The sequence below is a fragment of the Diadema antillarum genome, unplaced genomic scaffold, assembly GCF_040938485.1.
Source record: "Diadema antillarum isolate AM-2024a unplaced genomic scaffold, OU_Dant_1.0 scf00000066, whole genome shotgun sequence".
NCBI classification, from domain to species: Eukaryota; Metazoa; Echinodermata; class Echinoidea; order Diadematoida; family Diadematidae; genus Diadema; species Diadema antillarum.
In genome coordinates this window covers 2,237,099-2,259,693 of record NW_027270955.1, presented here as the reverse complement: position 1 = coordinate 2,259,693, position 22,595 = coordinate 2,237,099, and the positions used below count along the sequence as shown (strand labels likewise).

General features: G+C 38.4%; 1 protein-coding gene across 1 annotated transcript in view; it reads left to right on the top strand.

Annotated features, from left to right (window-relative positions):
• Positions 1-1,430: 1,430 nt before the first annotated feature.
• Positions 1,431-22,595, top strand: part of LOC139716508 (alpha-N-acetylneuraminate alpha-2,8-sialyltransferase ST8SIA3-like) — a 32,808-nt gene continuing 11,643 nt past the window's right edge. Inside the window, exons 1-2 of the mRNA XM_071628049.1 lie at positions 1,431-1,468; positions 13,915-14,092. Coding sequence (XP_071484150.1) covers positions 1,431-1,468; positions 13,915-14,092 — 216 coding nt within the window. The remainder of the gene's footprint in view (positions 1,469-13,914; positions 14,093-22,595) is intronic.

Genomic DNA, 22,595 nt, shown 5'->3' with positions numbered 1-22,595 from the left:
CAGGAGTACCGTATTTTTACATCAAAACCAGTATATCGCCCAGCAGTACCACATAGCGATACCACCAGGCAAAACCCCACAAAATACAATGAAAAGTAGGGACCACTACAGAAAAATACCACAGGATATTCTTGTGTGTGTGTTTGTTTGTTTGGTTTTTTTTTTGACATGCTATGCCACGTGACTATCACAGGACAATACCACACAGCAATACCACACAAGAGTACCAACTGGAATTAAAAAACAACAACAACAAAACGCATATTCCAGAATCTGATTAATAGGTGAGTTATGCAGTAAATTATGACAATTGATTTAAGCAGTACTTAAACTGTCCTATGCCTTGGTGTACAGCATGTGATACTTCATGTAGAATTTCTGTGGCATTCCTGTGGTATTCCTGGAGTACAGATTCGAAGTTTTTATGATGGGATTTCTTTGAACTACTGTCTAAAAATGTTATGTTATACCCAATGTCATGAATTTTGTTATGACAAGGTAATTTCATATCTTAATAACAGTTTTATCTATTCGGTAGCCGTGCCTTCATACAATACAAATAAATGACCTATACGGTATATATATATATATATATATATATTGATACACCCGATGACTTTATGGTGACTAACACAGTATGGTGGATTGTGTGGTGAATGCCATTTTGCCGGTTTGATTCACAGTGTGGATGAAACTTTTAGAGAAACAAATTTCAAAGTTCCGGAATGCAATAGCGAGTTTTGTCGAGCCTCATATATTTTATAACATACAACACGTCTGAGGGTAGTCCTGCTTGCATGGGCACCTTGATCAGGAACGCGTTCTACATCAACAGGGTGTAAAGAATATGCCATTTTGTAACTTCAGGTGATGGATCATTCGTGTCAATGCCAGTGCTTATAAATCCGCCGTAGCTTCGACAATTCCTCTTTGCTACCAAAACGCACTGCTTCCAAATTCTTTGCTGAGGAAAACCTCTTCGATGGCAAGGCTTATTTATGGCGCTTGTTTGCGTTACACAAGATACTCTACGAAAATCTCCATTATGCTGTGATATCGTTACCTGAAATCTACCTCTTTTTGCCATGTTTGAATGAACGTCCTTATATCGGATTTGATTCTACAAGTCATAACGATACGTATCATGATAAATGAAGGTCAAATATTAGAATAAGATTATTGATGTCGCGTAATGTCACTCTATTTTAAAGTTAGAGTCAGACTATAGATATGGAAAAGAGACGTAAAAAGGTGATAGCATTTTTTTCTATTTATTTGTGTGTGTGTGTGTATGTATGTATGTCCATGACTCTGTGTGTGTCCATATAATCCCACATGTTATGATACAGAACGTACTTGACGGAGGAGCTTTGGAAGTTCGATGACCCGGACTCGGAGAGGCTCTTTCTGTACAGCAAACTGCTAGCAGCATGACTGGCGCGTCAACAGGAAAGTCTAGACTCATCAGGTTGGTTGATTGCAATCTACACTCAGCAAAAAAAAAGAAAAAGAAAAAAGTGAACACTTTCAATTTCATCTTTCTCATAGATTGTTTGGTTGATAGTAATGTTTTATGTACCATGTTAAAGGTAATCTAATTGGCTATCAACCTAGTAGGTCTATAAAATGGGAAGCTTTACGGATGAGTGAACACTTTCGTTTTTCTTTTCCAAGGCACAAAAGTAAAAATTGCAAAAATGAACAAGTTGTTATTCAAGCGTATATGTGCTCTTCCATTGTAACAATGAGAACAAAAGACAAATTCAAAACAACGAGAAATGCAAATCAACTTGCAAATCAACCTATGAACTCAACACTGTCTCTGTAACCCTCCAAAGACAAAAAAAAAAAGGGGGGAAAAAGGTAATAGACCAGGAGCTGGCTGCTGGTCAATTTACCCCATCAAGCCCAAAAGGTTTGACCCCTCAAAGTTACTGGGGCCACCCCCCTCATTACAAAACTGGGCGTCAGCCTGATACCTGAGGGCGGGGTCGTCCCCCAGGGACCCCCCCAAAATGGCCCCCGGCGGGTGTAATTTACCCCATGGAGCCCATGGACCAAACCTGGTCTAAAAGAATGGCCTAGGGGTGTACATAATAAAAATATAAAAACTGACAAAATATCTGGTCGGGAAAGGGGTTGCCAGACCGTCCCCCCCTGGGCCCCCCCTGGCGGGTGTAATTTACCCCACGCAGCCCATGCACCAAACTTGGTCTAATGAAAGTACTATGGGTGTACATAATGAAAATATAAAAACTGACACGATATCTGGTTGGGAAAGGGGTTGCCAGATCCCCCCCCCCCCCACCGCCCATTACGCCCCTTCGTGGGTTTAATTTAGCCAACAGCACCCATGGATCAAATTTGGCTGGGGGAAAGTAGGCCCCACTATGGGTGTGCAAAAAATAAAGATAAAAGCTGACAAAATATCTCACTTACAAAGAGTAATCAAACATATCCCCTACCTTTGCTACCCCCCCCCCCCCATTTTTTAGTGTGAAGGGCCTATACGGTTTGGAGAGGTATGAATGAGCGTGTCATAAAAAGTAATAAATGGATCAATATCTACACTAGAAACATACTCAGACAGTGCAGACCTTTGCCAAGCAGCTCATTTCCACCCATCCACACATGCTAAAAACTGCCAAATTTCCCATATAAAAGCCTTTTGCTTTTAAATGCCATCAACTTCCAGCTGTGTGGTAGTGCATTATACCTTGAGCACATGCCTTTACCTTTAGTGCGCATGTATGCAAACCTCAAATTCATGCAGCTTGAACTCCCAATTCCATTGATCTCATCTGCCATAAGATAAAAATCATCAAAATTTCATAAAGATTCCCGGATCACTACCAAAATTTATATTTATCATCTGTTTTTAAAATGTAATTGTGTTATTATCATCTTTTCATACAAGTTTCATCCAAATGTGTTCTCAACCTTTCAAGTTGTTTTGCATACAAACAATAATGCAGACAATACTATATATAAGTAACATAAAACCTCAAGTGGCAGAAATAATTACAACTGTATCCAACATCCTACAGTTCAACTGTGTTACCATGCATGTGGAGCAAGCTCAGATGTACAACAGTACAAGAACTGTATACCTGTGATACAAAATTGTACATGCAGTGGGTGCATAGGCCATAGTGTGGTTAATTGCATGCATATATTTGTATGTTGTATACATTTTACTTGTTGCATGCAATTATACATTTCGAAGATCGGCAACACGTGTATCATCAGTCTGCAAACAATAAAAAGGCGGTGTTTTCCTGACCTTGGTAAGTGAACTGGGGCTTTCCTATTGTAGGTACTATCATGGAGCTACAAACAATTTTGTAGCTCCATGGTACTATACTGGTAGGCCCCTATGACAGTAGTACATGTATTTCATCACTGGATGACAATTGGTGTCAGTAACAGTGCAAACAAAGAAAGGTCAAGAGTCTAGATCTTGGACTAGATCTAAGTCTCAAATATGCTATGATATGGCTAGATATCTAACGTTAGACCTACATTTCCTATACATGCTATAGCTTGTAGAGTACCTAGTACTATTTGGCGAAACCAAATGAACTGGAACAGGGGATGGATTATCAGTGAGATGTAGTGTATCATGAGTCATAACTGAGAAACCAATAAATAGTGTCAAAGTGTCAAAGGTGTGCATTGCTTTAAATTTGCATAGAACACTTAAACCCTGAATTTGTTCAAGTCACTGCACTTCCTATCATTCACAGCTAGAGTCAAAAAGGCAGAATTATACTACATTTCAATTTCTCTATCTAATAGACAACTTTGACTTTAGGATTAGAAATAGCCTTATTAATAGCTATATGTATCATAAGTGTTGAAGATGCAGATGTTCCAGTGAATGAATACTTGCAGAATTGGGTATGAAGATTAGGCCAATAATCTGAAACTCTCTTTAAATATAGCAAAAGAAATAACAAACAGCCTGATTAAAGTTGCAAATATTGTGATACCAATGTCTTAACAAGCTACAGTACATGCAGCATGTCTACCATGCCAGAAACATGGACAGAGAGCCTTAAGATTGAAGAGCTGTGCCCAAATGAAGCCTCAAATTGCTTAAATTGCAAATCAAAAACCATTGGTAGTAAGATAATATTTTAAATACCTGCAAAAATATAGGAATCTGTACCAAAGGTCATTCACTTACACCTCTGTTAGAGCCAAAGCTATAATTGTGCATTGCTACGGTATTTATGCTCAACTCTGAGTTTGTTTACACTGATGTATGAGGCAAAAGTACACATAAGCTTGTTTTCACTTCAGTTGTTTGTTTTCTATACCTTGTGCAGCTCTCATAGTTTACAGGTACAAACCTTTGTTGGTTGTCAATGAGTCTGCACAAAGACTACTACATGCACCACACTGGCACTGCAGCCTCTCCTGGGAGAGGCTACAACACAGGGAATGCAAGAATTCATTCACTGGAACATCTGCATCTTCAATATAGCAATTAATAGGGCTATTTCTAATCCTAAAGTCAAAGTTGTCTATTAGATAGAGAAATTGAAATGTAGTATAATTCTGTCTTTTTGACTCTAGCTATGAATGATAGGAAGTGCAGTGACTTGAACAAATTCAGGGTTTAAGTGTTCTATGCAAATTTAAAGCAATGCACACCTTTGACACTTAAACCTATATAGGCTGAGAACATTGATGTTCTATTTATTGGTTTCTCAGTTATGACTCATGATACACTACATCTCACTGATAATCCATCCCCTGTTCCAGTTCATTTGGTTTCGCCAAATAGTACTAGGTACTCTACAAGCTATAGCATGTATAGGAAATATAGGTCTAACGTTAGATATCTAGCCATATCATAGCATATTTGAGACTTAGATCTAGTCCAATAGAAGATCTAGACTCTTGACCTTTCTTTGTTTGCTCTGTTACTGACACCAATTGTCATCCAGTGATGAAATACATGTACTACTGTCATAGGGGCCTACCAGTATAGTACCTACAATAGGAAAGCCCAGTTCACTTACCAAGGTCAGGAAAACACCGCCTTTTTATTGTTTGCAGACTGATGATACACGTGTTGCCGATCTTCGAAATGTATAATTGCATGCAACAAGTAAAATGTATACAACATACAAATATTTGCATGCAATTAACCACACTATGGCCTATGCACCCACTGCATGTACAACTTTGTATCACAGGTATACAGTTTCTTGTACTGTTGTACATGAGCTTGCTCCACATGCATGGTAACACAGTTGAACTGTAGGATGTTGGATACAGTTGTAATTATTTCTGCCACTTGAGGTTTTATGTTACTTATATATAGTATTGTCTGCATTATTGTTTGTATGCAAAACAACTTGAAAGGTTGAGAACACATTTGGATGAAACTTGTATGAAAAGATGATAATAACACAATTACATTTTAAAAACAGATGATAAATATAAATTTTGGTAGTGATCCGGGAATCTTTATGAAATTTTGATGATTTTTATCTTATGGCAGATGAGATCAATGGAATTGGGAGTTCAAGCTGCATGAATTTGAGGTTTGCATACATGCGCACTAAAGGTAAAGGCATGTGCTCAAGGTATAATGCACTACCACACAGCTGGAAGTTGATGGCATTTAAAAGCAAAAGGCTTTTATATGGGAAATTTGGCAGTTTTTTAGCATGTGTGGATGGGTGGAAATGAGCTGCTTGGCAAAGGTCTGCACTGTCTGAGTATGTTTCTAGTGTAGATATTGATAACTCCTTTCTTTTGGGGGAGGGAGTGGGATGGGGCATGTGGATATATGTACACACATAATGCTTCTGTTGTCATAACTTCATCTTAATTCAAGAAGTTCCATTTATTACTTTTTATAACACGCTCATTCATACCTCTCCAAACCGTATAGGCCCTTCACACTAAAAAATGGGGGGGGGGTAGCAAAGGTAGGGGATATGTTTGATTACTCTTTGTAAGTGAGATATTTTGTCAGCTTTTATCTTTATTTTTTGCACACCCATAGTGGGGCCTACTTTCCCCCAGCCAAATTTGATCCATGGGTGCTGTTGGCTAAATTAAACCCACGAAGGGGCGTAATGGGCGGTGGGGGGGGGGGGGGGGTGAGGGGATCTGGCAACCCCTTTCCCAACCAGATATCGTGTCAGTTTTTATATTTTCATTATGTACACCCATAGTACTTTCATTGGACCAAGTTTGGTGCATGGGCTGCGTGGGGTAAATTACACCCGCCAGGGGGGGGCCCAGGGGGGGACGGTCTGGCAACCCCTTTCCCGACCAGATATTTTGTCAGTTTTTATATTTTTATTATGTACACCCCTAGGCCATTCTTTTAGACCAGGTTTGGTCCATGGGCTCCATGGGGTAAATTACACCCGCCGGGGGCCATTTTGGGGGGTCCCTGGGGGACGACCCCGCCCTCAGGTATCAGGCTGACGCCCAGTTTTGTAATGAGGGGGGTGGCCCCAGTAACTTTGAGGGGTCAAACCTTTTGGGCTTGATGGGGTAAATTGACCAGCAGCCAGCTCCTGGTCTATAATGGAGGAAAATGATAAATCTTCTGTCGATTCCATAGCCAAAAGACATAAGACGCAATGGTAACAAAGATTAAATATTTTTCCAAATTAAGAAAATTTGAAATAATATTTGCTTCCTGACTTTGTCTCATGCATTCTTAACTTCCTTAATTAAAAAGGAAGTGAAAAAATTCTTTGCATTTTATCACACTTGCAGCTAATTACTCCCTATTCCATTTAGAGTTTGAGTTGACAAAAAAAAATCATTTGTTCCCCTTTAGTTTCCCACACTTTGTTTTTGTTTGAGAATATAAAGAGAAATAAGGAAACGGAAACTTATTTCTGCTATTTCACTCATGTCTGTCAATGCGTTAAATTGGTCTTTTGTAATCATTTCAGTATGTCAATTTGTTAACTTTTTGATTTTCTGCCTTGGAGGTCTGAGGACAGAAACAAACGTGTTCACTTATGCGCAAAGATTCCTTTTGTATAACCTTCCAGACTGATACCTAATCAAATAACCTTTAAGGCCGTGTCACACCAGCCTTGCGTGCGACTTGTTTAGAACAATTTTGACTACCCGGAGATCCCCGTAGATGATCCGCACATGACAGTACCTAGCATGTATCTCAAAAGTAGTCGCCCGGAGGTGCGCACGCATATATATATATTTTTTTTTTTTTACCCGCAACCGTGTTTAAGCCCTGTCACACCTTTCCGGGCAAGCTACTCGGGCTTGTTACGTGTAGAGATTTTCTAGCATACCGGACATTCCTGAGGGCGGAAAAGGATTTGTGCGAGTCAGCGCATGTGTCTTACTTGCTGGACGCGTTATACTTGCGAGTATACTGTGTGACCTTTGTACCAGTCGCGTGGGGGCTGACAACTCAGTGAAGGAATTCCTCTAATGGAATGGCTGAAATCTCACAGAATTTCATTATCTTGGCTGCATACGGGACTGCGAAGTACCTGCGTGGGAATTGCCTGGGAAGTACTGCCGCTAAGGGTCTCCTACTGGCGTTCTGCGTGGACCTCTACGGGCATTCCCGCGACTCACCCGGAAAAAGTTTTGGTCATGCTCAAAACTTGGCTGCGGTTAAATCGGACTTGCGTGAGCAACTCCGGGCAACTACGCGCTAGATAATGTCAGGTGCGGACCAACTGCGGAGAGCTCCGGGGAGTAAATTTGTTTCCCCTCTAATCAAGCCGCAGAAGTTCCCCCGTACGGTATGACAAGGCATGAATGAAAATTGCAAACATTCTTGTTCTTCTACGTGCTGGAAACTACCTCCTCGCCACAAGTCCGCGTAGCTTGCCCGGAATGGTGTGACACGGCATTTAGTATTGTGTATGACACAATGATTTTTATCAAACATTTCTATTTTAAAAAATGAACTGGAATAAATGTTTACTTTCGTCTTCTTCTTCTTCTTCTTCTTTCTTTTTTTTTTTTTTTTGCAGAAAGTATATACATAAAACTGGTAACAACGGAACTTTCAAAGTGCCCTACCGGCTATGTTAGTCTTTCGTAAACCAAGGAGGTTCAAGAGAATGGAGTCACGGCTGTCCTATTTCCTTTGAATCCATGTTCGATGCCGTCAGTCGTATGTTCCAAACTAGGTCTGCAGAGACTCCAACTCTCCCATTTTCGACGGGAGATCTCCCGCCGAAAACCCATTTTTGCAAAATCTCCCGTTCTCCCGTTTGAGATTTAATTTCTCTCCCCCCCCCCCCCCTGGCTCTTTATCTCCCGTTGGAAGGGATTTCTTACTTATTTCTATCGTATGTTGAAAAAATAAGCCTTAGATAGCACAAGAGAGCATCTAGAACCTATAGGAACTTCGCGCTTCGCACACATCAAGTTGGGGTCTCCCGTTCGCTAGGGGTTTCAGGCGGGAGAATCTCCAGATCAGAAGGTGTTTTGGGTTGGAGTCTCTGGGTCTGTCGCGCATTGACTCGTGTCTCATTGCATAATTACCAGCCACTTTCTAATTTGAGAGTTTATGTTTTATTTCCTTTTTTTTCTTATCTACCTACTGGAAAGAACACAGTGTCCCACAGTGTGAGAAACACAGTGTGAACACAGTGTGAAATCCCTTCACACTGTTAAATTCGAGCATTTTAACAGTGTGAACACAATCTGAGTCATCAATTCACTATGTGACACCAAGCATTACTATGTGAACACTGTGAAAACCGCACCACAGTGTGACATCATCTTCACACTGTTAAATTCGAGCGCTTTCACTCAGTCGACTATGTGATCACACTGTGAGCACTCTGTGGGACCAAGGAGGTTCAAGAGATGGAGTAGCAACATTTATTCCCTTTGATACCATGTTTGATGCCGCCACTAAGAAATATTTGAAGTATGTGCTAAACTGAAGCTACCTCACAGATAGGAAGACAATTGATTCATGTGGTATTGCATCATGACTCGTCACTCTCAAGTGGAAGATTATGTCTTTATGATCGTAATTACTTTTTGCTGTCCCTTTTTATGAAACATGAGCGGTACATAAAGGTATATAGACACAGGCAGGTGACAAGATGCGCAAATAAAAATTCCGCAAAAAATGATGAAATAAGAATCAAAATTACCCGACTTTACATATTTTTACACTAATCTTACATATAAATAAATAAAGAACTACCCTTGAAGATTATACCATATCAGTTTCACTTGTCGGAAGTGATCGGAAAGATGATAAAATTGACTTTCCAGTAAGGGTACAGTTCACAAATTTTCACAACGTACGGCTCAGATTTACACTTTTTGACAGAATCCTGGACACGTTTTTCATATGCCTTATCATGAGCTGAAATTTAATTTCCTTTGATACAAAAAAAAAAAAATATGTATATAGTCTACATTATGTTAGCGTTCCAAATGAATCATCTCTGTCCTCGGAAAGACGGCGGCATCGAACCCCGATCATCAAAGTCACAAATGCACCTGTGGAATTCTTTTGTACGTCAAAAGAAAACTGACAGCAGTTTGAATGTTTAGAGCCTGTTGGAACTCCATTTCTCAAACTTCATCGGTGGGACAGTGTGTTCTTTCCAGTATGGTATTGAAACCTATCTATTAAGACCGGCATTCCATGAGGGTACAGTTTTAAACATATTCACATAATACATCTCTGATTTACACTTTTGCACATATTTCTAGACCGGACTGAAATTTGTTTTATATGCTTTATCAACTGAGATTTCATTTCTTTTAATAGATAAACAAGCAAAATATCACCAACAATAATTATGTTAAAGTTCAAAATGAACATGATTAATTTTTAGACTGTTCAGCAATACGGTGGCATCGAACGTCGATCATCAAAGGTACAAACGCACATGTGGAATTCTTTTTTACATCGATAGAAAACTGAAGACTGTTTGAGTAATTACAGCCAGTGAGAAGTCCATCTCGAAAACCTCCTTGGTTAGACGTGGTGACGTGTGCGTACCGCACGCACAGTGTCACCTTTGTTGCAAACTGCCAAACTAGAAAACACCCACAGAAGAGTCTACATACATGTTTTTGTTCGCTTGTGTGTGTTTTTATGTTTCTTTGCTTTCTTTCGTTCAACTCAACACATTTTTTCTTCGTGCACGTATAAAAGGTATGTGCATACAGTAACCAACTTTGCCAGAGTTGGCATAATAAGCCAGTTCGAAGGTAGATTACGGGCACATTAGTACAAATGACCTTTCTTTTTTTCCTCAGTCGATTAGGGGCATTTTCACTCGTTTTCAGAGCGACATTATGTACAATCTCATGTTGAAGAAGAATAGCTCTTTCAGACATTTGACTTGGTTGACCCGTGTCACCTTTTTTTAGTCCTCATGTAAAATCAAGGGGTGCGACTTTTTGTTGGCTTTTTTTTTTGTCATATGATACAAATATAGTATATATGTAACATAGGCCTCGTGATTTATTATGTAACATAATGAACCATAATATTCCGAAAACATGGATATTCTCAAGTAGTTTTATTTGTTTTGTTCCTTTTTATATGTGTTTATATCTTTTATTCTTTTCAGTTGAGATGATTAAGGTAACATGCTGATATTTTACCTTCCCTTTTGCAAACAAGAACAAAAAATGTGGAATCAATCATGAATGATTCTCAGTGGATTCTTTTTATCAGTTTTTGTTTTTGCCTTTGTTAACGTGATGTGAAATCCTTTTTCACATAATCACCTATATTGTATTTATATGCTGACACTATTCTGATTTCCGTGAAATGGCACATTTCCTTTTATTTCCATTCTTTATATACCCTCGACAATCCCTCTGTCTTACAGATTTGTTGGGTCCCATGTCCCTGTGATTGTTGCTATATAATAAGTCGAACTTGATGTCCCTGTCAATGTCAGTGTCCGTATTTCCTTGTCTTTGTTTCTGTTATTGTCTATATGCGTCTGTTTCTGTCTTTGTCCTTACCTCGGTTTTTTATTTCTATTTACTATGATACTTGTTGTTGTTGTTGTTGTGGTTGTTGTTCATTTTCCATCTGTGAAGATGGCTGGCTAGCCCATATTCAGCTACTAAGCTGGTCTTCCATGGGGTCCAGTTGGTTGTGGGGTGGGACCACTTCACCGGGTGAGACACCCTGTTCTTTGCGATGAATGAATGAAGCGGGATCTTTTACTACATATTACTGAATGTAATATTAATTTATAGTAAAGGCACACAAGTTTTTGTACTTCTAGAGATGTGCCCTAGCATTTCAAATTGACCGCATGTTACTTATACAAACATATAATATTCATATTTGCTGGGAATAAACCTGAACCTCATTAACATTTTGCGTATCATGTGAAAGAATAAGCTTATTTCAGGCCGAAATGATACAGTAGGCCTACATATTATAGTGCCGTTATGTTCAATTCAAATTCAATTGGGAATGGTGACTGGGGTACATGTTTGTCGGCCTATACATTGCGCACCTGCTTTATTCTGATTCATGTTCATTCATAATCATGGCACTCTGCCAGATATATTGATACCAAGTTTTAAGACACCATTCAACAAGATCTCTGTTCCACATCGCCGGTCTTTCTTCCAAAGGACAAGAAACGCGGCCGCACACACGACTCATCGCGAAAGCTGCGTCTCGTTTTGAAACCTATACGCCGGAGGTGGTTATGGTTTCGGTTCCGTATGTTGTTTTTTTTTTTGTCTGTCTGTTTGTCTGTCTGTCTTTCTGTCTGTTTGTTTTCCACAAACAAATTGATAACGGATAAACGAATTTCACCAAAGTTGAAGGGTGTGTTTGTGAGGTAAGAAAGAAACAATCAAATAGTGAGGTCATGAGGTCGAAGATCATTGGTCATGACAGGGACATAAAAGACATGAAATAAGCTTTAATAATCTCCCAATAACTTATAGGGACGGGTGATCGGATTTTCACACAATTTGAAAAGGATTTTCATAATGAAGTAAGAATTTGAATAAATAATAGCTTGACGATCATGAAGTCAAAGGTCAAAGGTGATAGGGTCATAAAAGACATAGAATAATCCTAATCTCCCAGTAACCCAAGAACGGATGATAGGATTCTCACCAGAACTTGCAGGGTGTAGTGTGTGTTCATAAGGGAGTAAGGAATCTCAATAATCAAACAGTGGTGTAGAGTGGAACTAAATACACTTTCACCACAGTACGTCAGATGGTCCCTGTGCACAACGCCAACTATCGAGGTTTTAATGGAAAGACATACCCCTAGGTTAACACCAACAAGTGCCAGTCAATACGAAACGCCCCATGCACTTCCTCAATATCGATGTCAAGTCATCTCTTGGGAAAAGAGCAGAGATACTTTAAAAAAAAAACAGATGCTGTTGCAACAGAAACCTGGCTCGGTAATTCGATTCAGGACATCAAGATGTTCCCTAACTCATACACGGTCTTTCCCGAAGACCGGACCCATCTTAGCGGAGGAGTCCACGCGTTGCTCTGCGACCATCAGTTGACTGCTCTGAAGTTGGTGTACAATTTGTACTTCAAGAGGACTGCGAGTTGACTTCCGTTGTCTCAAGTTGCAGGAAAAAAGATATCTTTAGGTTTGTTCCGTTTCCAGACCGGATGTTGCTGACGAGATCAGCCTGGAACTCTTCCGATGTCTCCATGATCAAGGAATCATCCATTTCCAATGTCCACATGATCGTAGATGATTATTTTAACTTTCCATGTTGGGGCACTGGAAGCAGATGACAATGAAGCCCCATCCCATCTGTGCCAGATTTCACAATGCCTGCACTGGCATGCTGAGTTACCTCAGTATAGAACAGTTTGTGAAATTACGCGTAACCAACAACCCTCTCATTGTCCCACGTGTTGTGAAAGCTACTTGAGGGCTATCCGCCCATGATGCAGTCTTTTGTGGGATAGGCATTTAACCACAAAAACGGATGTGGCTTAAACATTTTTATAAGAATGTCAGTTGGGGTGGACTAAAGCGAGAGTGAATCGTATGTAGCTTGTAGGAAATACGATTGCTTGGGTGCTATCGACTTTAACACATCGTTCTACCAATTTGCCCACTAGGAGGACTCTTCAGGAATACATGTCAAGTTGTGTACATGCGATTAAAATTGTTACTCTTCTGAGCCGTCAGCCAGACAAGGTTCTTGGTATACACCCTTTCGATGTGTTGGACGCAAAGTCCACATGATGAAAGGTGATTTTTTAGGACAATGTTTTTCCTTAATCATTGTTATGTTATCAATATTGAATTTATATATACGAAGAAAAATAACATGTATTTTGATAATGAATTCGATTAAGCAACTGCAGTGTATGTTGTCAATTAATAGAACCAGTAATTTTCTTCTATTTATTGATTTATGACTCTGTTTATTTGTATTCTCCTGTTTGTAAGAATGTGCTCTAGTGTGGGGGTGAGGGTGTTTCATATTTAAAGTAAATTAGGTAAAATAGGTATTGTTTGGAGTTTTATGGATTTTAATAAACTTTGTGAGGTGGTGCTGTATCTATCCTGTTGGGAGACACAGTGTTGGTGAATGTACTTTCGTGCCGCTACAATCACTCACAATCAATATTGATAAAGTTTGCCCCTTTATACTCGCAAGTATCTTACATACTGAGTTCTGAAATACTTTTTTTTTTTCCATTTTCCAATGTATCATGATATCACCACATTTGTGATATTATATGTAACTCTCATTGTCTTGCTGTACCTAAATATGATAAGGAACTGAATATTTTTCATGATTTTTTGGACGTTAAAGGACTTGTATTTCTAAAGTTTATGTATGCCACGGCAATTCAGTCATGACACTGCGAGTGCAGATCCGTTCAAATCAATGTATGCCTTTGCTCTCTGTGTATCATTGTATATCGATCACCTGATAGGAGAGAGTTGGCAGAAGACGGCTTGGACTCCAGAAACACCTTGATACTGACCCGCGAAAACTCGCCCCTCGGTTCTCAGTACCCGTTCTACGCTAGCACCAGGGTGGGCGTTGGCAAAGACAATCGGCGGCTGTACTACTACAACGTAACCAAAGAGCTACGCAGATACATTCCAGAGGTAAGAACGGTCCACGAGTATGTTTCTATTGGGATGATTATAGGCATACCTTCTTAGCTCACAGGAAAAGCACATGACACTTGTATGATGGGATGTAGAGTCTCTAATGTTGTGACAAACGACAAACAATTTTCATGGAATGTTTCCGCTTTCCTAGTGTAAATACCACCCGACCCCTCCGGGCTAATAGTAATTGATATTCCGGGGAGATGGTGACACGGGGTATATAGTCCATGGGCCAAGAGCCGAAAAATGGGTTGTTGGTACCACCCGAGGTGGCAAAACCTTTTTGGTGTCATTTTGTTTGTCGGACATAGATGCGCTTATCAAGCTATGATAGCATTTCCAAATGAGTAGCTTAGTCATAATAATGAATTTTTAACCAATTTGGTTTCGTTTTTATATCCCTATACTTCTGAATCGAAACTAACCGCTATACAAATACGAGCACTACCTTCTGTATGTCCACAGGTGTTCTGTTGTAAACGTGGTGCGCTTAGTCTTTATTCAAGGCAGCAAAGGGAATATCCAAGGGTTATGATGTCCACAGCTGTCATGCGGTGCGCTTAGTCTTTATCTAGAACAATGTACCGTTATCATATCTAAAGTTCCTAATAAAAGGGATTATCTATACTGTTTTTATACCACCCTCTCAACAAATACATCAGTTTTAAATGAAACAAATATCACTCTGTTCATTTACAACATTATAAATTATAATGTATTGTAGTGTACCGGTACATTGTTTTTGCATAGTCTTTCATTGTTGGATGGAAATAAAGCGACATTGGCTTGGTATTAGCGTTTTCAACGTAGCGTTTTCACCGGAAAATGATAAATAATTGAAAAATACGTTAAAATTCACGAGAAATTGCTTTGTTGTTGTTGTTGTTTTTAGATAAAGGGATATACACTGTATCATAAGCTTTGGATATTCCCTTCGCCGTCTTGAATATTAGACTAAGAGCTGTGGACATCATAACCCTTGGATATTCCCTTCGCTGCCTTGAATAAAGACTAAGCGCACAGCGTTTACAACAGAACACCTGTGAACATACAGAAGACAGTGCTCTTCTTTGTATAGCGGTTGGTCTCGATTCAGAAGTACAGGGATATAACAACGAAACCGAATTGGTTTAAAATTCATTTACTATGACTAAGCTACTCATTTGGAAATGCTATCATAGCTTGATAAGCATATCTATGCCCGACAAACAAAATGACACCAAAAAGGTATTGCCACCTCAGATGGTACCAATATCTGGCCTGGCCCATGGACTAATACTCCTCTTACAACATCGAACTTAAGACCTTTTAGGAGTAAAATCCGACAATCTGGTGCAATAAATCAAAAAGTAATACAATTCATGTTACTGGGCGAAGGTGAATGTCTAAATCGCGGTACCTCATATCAACTCTTGATCCGCACGTGCGCCTTTTCATTATGTGCTAGATAAGTCTATTAATGAGGTAGACCGAAAGGGGAACCGGGTGTGGGAGCTTTTGCACATTTAGAATTGAAATTAAGCGATCTTATGCACACTTTTGGTGGAATATTTGAACCACAATTAATGAAAAATAGAAAGAAATATGAACATTCGGGGTAATGTAAGTGGCTAAATCGTGGTGTGCGACTTCACTGCCTTTGGCCTACCAATCCCATGGAAATGTACTGAATGGGGAAGGTTGTGAAAGGGGGGGGGGGTATCCCCCTTCCCCTCTCACCCGAAAGAGCTCTTGAATTTTTGGAACCAGAATTAAGCAATCTGGTGCATATTTTTTGCGAAATATAGGGAAAACATTCCCGCTCAAAGAAGAAACAAACAAACAAAGCGAACAACAGTCACACTTTGAACTGGTTCCTATAAACAAAAAAATCTTTCAGAAAGACAACAAAATATAGTAAGTAACAATATTAAGCTTTGAAAATTTAGAGGGACCCCCTCGAAATCGAGGGAAAGGGGGACTTTCCTCCTCCCCCCCCCCCTTCCCTATGGGATCTTACCACCTCTGCCCTCTAGGATAGGGAAGGCACATTATCCTCGTTGTCTCTAGATTAAATCACAATACAGCATGCTCACTATTGTGACATTTGTGTAAGCTTTGTTGCGACGTAGAATAGACGAAGACACGAAAACGTACACTTTTATTCACTCTGTAACCCTTGTGGGTTTCTTGTACAAGAGATAACGTTTTTGTAAGCTGTTTATTTCCCACAGCGCTTTAGTCAATCAAGAATCATGTCACTACACAGAGTGATCGTTGGTTACGCTTTGGTGTTTTTTTTTCTCAAGCTATTTGAGGTTGTTGTTTTTTATCTTGTATCTCATTTGTTTTTGTTAAAAGGAAATCTTAAAAATAAATCCACTTTCGATAACGTTGTCTGTATAAAAAAAAGGGGGTAGTGCAATGAAACACACAGAATGTTTAAGTAAATGAGATGATATAAACATATAAAAGATGTGGAACTTGAGTCATATCTTTACCCGGAGTCAACGGTCTCAATGTCTACACCACGTGGATCTTCATTAACTTCACTTTGTAAAATCAAAAAGAAGAACTTGCATCCTTCCCATCAACTATTCTGTATACAGCCATAGCTATTGAACCAAAGGGGAACTTTAAAAAGCTCAAAGTAAGTGACGAATTGAGAGATTATACAATGTTGTTATTCATTTCTTTCATATCATTTATTAGGTTTCCACACAAATCATAAAGGGTTGTGTTTACAACATCCATCAATGACAATGTAAAGTGACAAAAAAAAAATATACGTTATAAGTTTACTATTTACAAGTACAAGACAGGGAAAAAGCCTCGAAGTGACAGGAGCATAGCGCGTTTGATGAATTTCCATACATTATTTTGTTGTTGCTTTGCTGCAAAGTATTAAGCATAAACGTACTTATTTTTTTCTAGAAACCAAACTTCCATTGTTGTTTCTTTGATTTTAGTAGTCTATGAAAGTCAAAAAGAGTTTTCCTTCAACACGTATTTAGGTAGCCACGTTCATTTTTATGCCTCCGCCACGAATGCATGGTGCCGGAGGCATTATGTTTTCGGGTTGTCGGTCCGTCCGTCCATCCGTAAGGAATTTTGTGGACAGCGTAACTGAAAGACCTTTTGAGTTATCCTAATGAAGCTTGGCATGTATGTGTATTTAATAGGGGGTGAAGTTGTGCCTATCAACTTTTGGTGCACATGCTCAAGGTCAAAGGTCAAAAGGTCAAGGTCAAATACATACATTTCACTATTTCCACCATATCTATGCAATGCCTAAAGATATTTTCTTGAAACTTAGTGTATACATGAATTACCCAATTAAGATTCTCTGGTGAAAGTTTGGGGTCATGAGGTCAAAGGTCAAAGGTCAAAAGGTCAAGTAAAGATATTAAAACTTCGTGTTTTTTTCTCCGTACCTTGGAATTGTTCAAGGTATCTTCATGGAACGTAGTATATATACGTGTGCTGACTGGCAGTGATTATCTAGAGAATTTAGGGTTCAGGGTCAAAGGTCAGGGGTCAAAGATCAAGGGCAACACTTCAAAATTTTACTATTTCCCTCATATTTATGCAATGCCAGCAGGATTATTTTTTTTTTTCACTTGGTGTATGCATGTATAACCTAATAGAGATTCTCTAGAAACTTTCTTTTTCTTTTTCTTTTGCCTCAAAGGTCAAAAGGTCAAAGATCAAGGTAAAGTGCTGAACTAACTTTTCCCTCCATATCTCGGAAGTGGCTCAAGTTATCTTGAAACTTACTACATATCTATGCATGTTCTGCCTGACAGTGATTATCCTATGAATTTTAGGGTCAAAGGCCAGATGAAAATGGTAACAATGTACTTTTCAATACAGAAATTGCACTTTTTCTCCATGCCTTGAAAATTACTCAATACATAAACTTATGAATGGGTCAAAGTCACGTTAAAGTCCTTAAATCCCTAAATACATGCTCTCCTATTCGTCCAATTAAACCTAAGTCAAGGAAGGAGAACATTCATCACATTTGTGTAATTTTAATATTTTGCCAATTTTGTGAAAATGTAATCACACATTGTCCACATGTACTATAGACCTATTAGGAGAATCATGCATTATGGCGGAGGCATACCAGTCGCCTTAGCGGCATTTCTAGTTTCATTCTTTTTTTCGTCGCTTCATCAAGCCTTTAAGTTTATTTTCTCAGCCGCTCACAATTTTTCTGCAAACCTTTCTCTAACTGCAAAATATTGCGGTATATTTCCCAGATCTTCTAGCTCTATCTACTCTTCTTCTAGCTTCTAGGTTGTGAGAAAAATCAACAAACTCAAGGACAAAGGCGGAGTATTCATCTAAGAAGGAGAAGAATGGTGTACGAATGATGCGAACCGTGAAGATGACATTCCTGTTTATTCTCCTTCCCCTTTTTACTCTGGTGACATTCATTTTCTCTGCAATAGGACAAGTTCTTCGTTGGTGAAGTTCATTACTCCGAGGTGAAAAGGTGTTATGGCAAACGTGATGCACGAAAGAAAGAGATTCCTTAGTGACTAGCAGATCAGATATTTCTTCAGCTCACTTTGTTTTGCTTGCTGCTGATCGCTGGGTTATCAAGTACATACAAAATCATTTCCTCACCTGACAATGTCATTATCATTTTTAACATTATAGATTGCTTTGATAGTATCTGTTCAAAATAATAAGTGTTACATCAGCATTATTTTCATTGTCATGATCAGTATCCACTATTCTTGTTATTATACTGTTTTTGCTCTTGTTTGTGATGATTATCTGCCCAATGGTTAAATCAGTACGCAGGAAGTTTGGCATAACACAATGCAAAGACAGGTTAATCAGGGATCGACATTGGCTTCTATAGCTCAAATGAGTCAAGAGGATCAAACACACACACACACACACACACACACACACACACACACAAATATATATATATATATGTATACACAAAGTGCTGGCTATTATGGTGTAGCTGCCTCCAAACAAATATGTATATGTCACCAAAGACAGTAGATTTATTACATTTCAATTCCTAGAAATTTCCTTGACAGCAATTTTACATTGATGAGTTTGATATCGGTATTGAGTTTATGTAGGGCCTACTTATATGGAATCAAATATTCATTTGCGATTGGTTTCCTTTGTTTGGGGTATTCAATAAATGAAAGAAAATAAAAGTTTAGTAAGTGTCGACAGTAGGATACTTGTGAATCTTCTATCTGATTATGCATGTTTTGAATCATATACTACAACATTTAAGACATTAAAAGAGCAGGGACAGAACAACAGAAGTCGTATCATTGCTAGGAGGAAAGACTTGGGGTTTATTTAATTACAACACAAAATAAACATTGCAGTATCAAGGAGAGAAGGGATATCAAGCGAAGACGAACAAGCATTTCAAAAATCACTTTCACCTTGATATTATCGATGCATCGAAGCAATATTTCATAAATCTCTGTATGATGTTACCAAGCGCATTAAGACAACAAAATCAGAAATCGAAAAACTAAAAGATGCGAAGAACCGGATCAACTCCTTTGGCTTTTATTCTAACTCTAATTATACTTTTCTTTTATAATGAATACCATATGATTATAGTTATTATGATTATTGATTATATGAGTATATTATGATTATTAAGTTATTCACATTATTGTTTTAATCAACTATCGGCCAGTGATTTACCCATATTTTCTAAGAAAAACACACATGATATGCAAACCATTTTTACCCTGCGAGACGAAATGTTGCATTTCAACTTCCACATACTCGCACATTTCTTAGCCTAGAAAATAATATTGCTAACATTGTCATTAATTTTGGTTCGGTCTGTCCTAAGATAATAGCTAGTAAATATTCTTCTCTTGTTATTTTTTCAACAAAAACTCTCTTCAATGATACTAATGATTGTAAATTCCCTGACTAATGTGCATTGTTCTGTTAGTTATTGTCCTTTTTCATAATGCATGACATATTTACTTCTAGTGCACGCTTGGTTTGCCTCTGGTCTCAGCGATTTGCTTCCATTGTCTCAACGTCAATTCTCTGACTTCAAGTTTTTACGAACATGGCGGTAGATATGCCTGTATACTTGTACTAGCTTTTCTTCTTCACCCACATCTGCCTCTCTCTTTTTCTTTACTTCTTTTGCCCTTTGTACCCTGCTATTTTGGATTCTATAGGTACTCAGGGTGTGTCTCCTCTCAATTATTCACATATTTTCACATATTCATATATATCACGTTGGTATTTGTCAATGGAACCCACAATCACAAACTCTGCCATAAGGGTTCCTTCATATTTTGCATGTTGTTAGAATTAGTCTTTAGTGCAAGGCGTGTGCATATGCAGATACATTCAATACTTATAATCCACTGTACTTCTTCTCTCTTTTTTTGCCTTCTGTATATAGTTAGAGATGTATATTCATTACCTCGAAGTTTTGTTTTGTTTTGTTTCGTTTCCATCTAAGAAAGTGGTTGGATAGCCCATGTTCAGCTGCAATAGCTGGTCTTCCATGGGGTCCAGTTGGATGTTAGGCGGGACCACTTCAACGGGTCAAACACCCTACTCTATGAGATGAATAAATTAAGCGGGATCTTTAACGTGCATGAGTTTTGACTCTCTCACACATGCAGACATGGGATCTCATTATTTATTTCCTATCCGAGGGACAGAATGTTTTACCTCTACTAGAGGGGACAGTGTGATTACAGACAACATTGCTCAGTAGAACTCGAGAATCGAACCCGGATCTTTTGGATCGAGAGGCAGAAGCGCTACCGACTAAGCTAACTTCCTCCACTTCCTCCACTTCCTCCACTCTCCAACTATCACATGGTCCCCGCACCTGCACCAGCTATGGTGATAGGGCTTTTTCTGTTATTTCCCGTCTCTCTGGAATAAACTTCCTCTCCATATTCGTAATGCTGATAACGATCATTAACTCACCGCTCTGTATGTAAAGTGAAATATGAAAATTAACCCGCTGGAACAGTCTGCTGCGTCTATAGACCAGTGCAGTTTAAGTAGTCAAAGCAAAATAAAACAGTACTCCCATTTACGCTTCTTGATTGAGTCAAGACGCATGCCAATATTAGCCTCATCCTCGTTGCATACAGACCATATGGCTTGGTGTTTGGGGAGTTTTTTAGCGTTTCGTATTGAGCACGTTGATGAAACAGTTTGAGTGGTGTACTCAAATATCATGCGTTTTGTACTTCCTGCTATAAAGGACATTGGTTTAATACCCATTACAATCTCGAAAGTTAATTTGTTTAACGTCTGACTTGGGTTTGCTTGGCGAGACAAAAATATTGATCGATGCATAAAGAAGTCATTCAGTCGCACACATGCAAGCACTCCGTCAGACAGATACACACACACACACACACACACACATTTGTGTGTGTTTCATGATATTCTTTATTTGAGTTTCATTCAATATCAGGTACATGTTGACGATAAATCTAATACGAACACAAAAGCAGCACACACACACACACACACACACACACACAAAACGGACAGGCACTCGCACACACAAGGATTGAAAACGAGTCAATCATTACAGACCGACTGAAGAAACGTAATAGAAGCAAACTAATTACCGAAATGTGGTGTATGAATTTGAGAGCAATGTATGGATTCCATTCATTTCAAGTCATGCCCACAATCAAATCGTCTTATTTGATAAGTTTATCCCCTTCACTCTGGTGACGCCGTTAAAATTGGAATGTATATCCATTCAATCCAATGTAATTCAAATTTTACTTACCGGTAATGACATTAAATAGAATACGTCAGGTCCACTGACGTAATTTTTCTTTTTCTTTTAATTGTTATGCGTACAATTCTAAAAGTTTGAGGATACAAAAAAAAAAAATGGTTACCGCAAGCACCTAACATTTTTTACTGCAACAAAAACATATCAAACTCATATCAAACTCATATCTTCAATAGCATTTTCTTTAGAAAGAGAGAATCCTCATGGTTCACAAATCCGTCAAACTATATAAATTTGATGTATGGAATGCTATCCATAATCATCCGATGCGATGACATCCTTAGTCAAATCCTTCCAAAGGAAATTATAGTTTTAATGATGATAAATATTGTGTTTTCTTGAGATTATTATAATAATAATTAATTATAATAATTATTATGATAATTATTCATATTCCTCTGAAAAAAATTATAATAACTGTAGGAATGACATCCCTTTTCAAATCCTTTTTAATTGTAAATTGATGTTAATTATGATAGATATTGTTTCGTCTTTAAAATAGTCATACATTTTCTTCAGAATAAACACAATTTTCATATGTGCATCAATCACATCCTTTTCCGTTCGTATAATATCCTTGTAAAATTAAAGTTAATGATATTTTTGAAGTAAAAGCATTGGCAAATACAAGAGAAACGTAAAAATTGTTCAATTTATGTTCGCTTTCAGTACATTCATTTTTAAAACAAAATAACACAAGGCCATTGATGATTC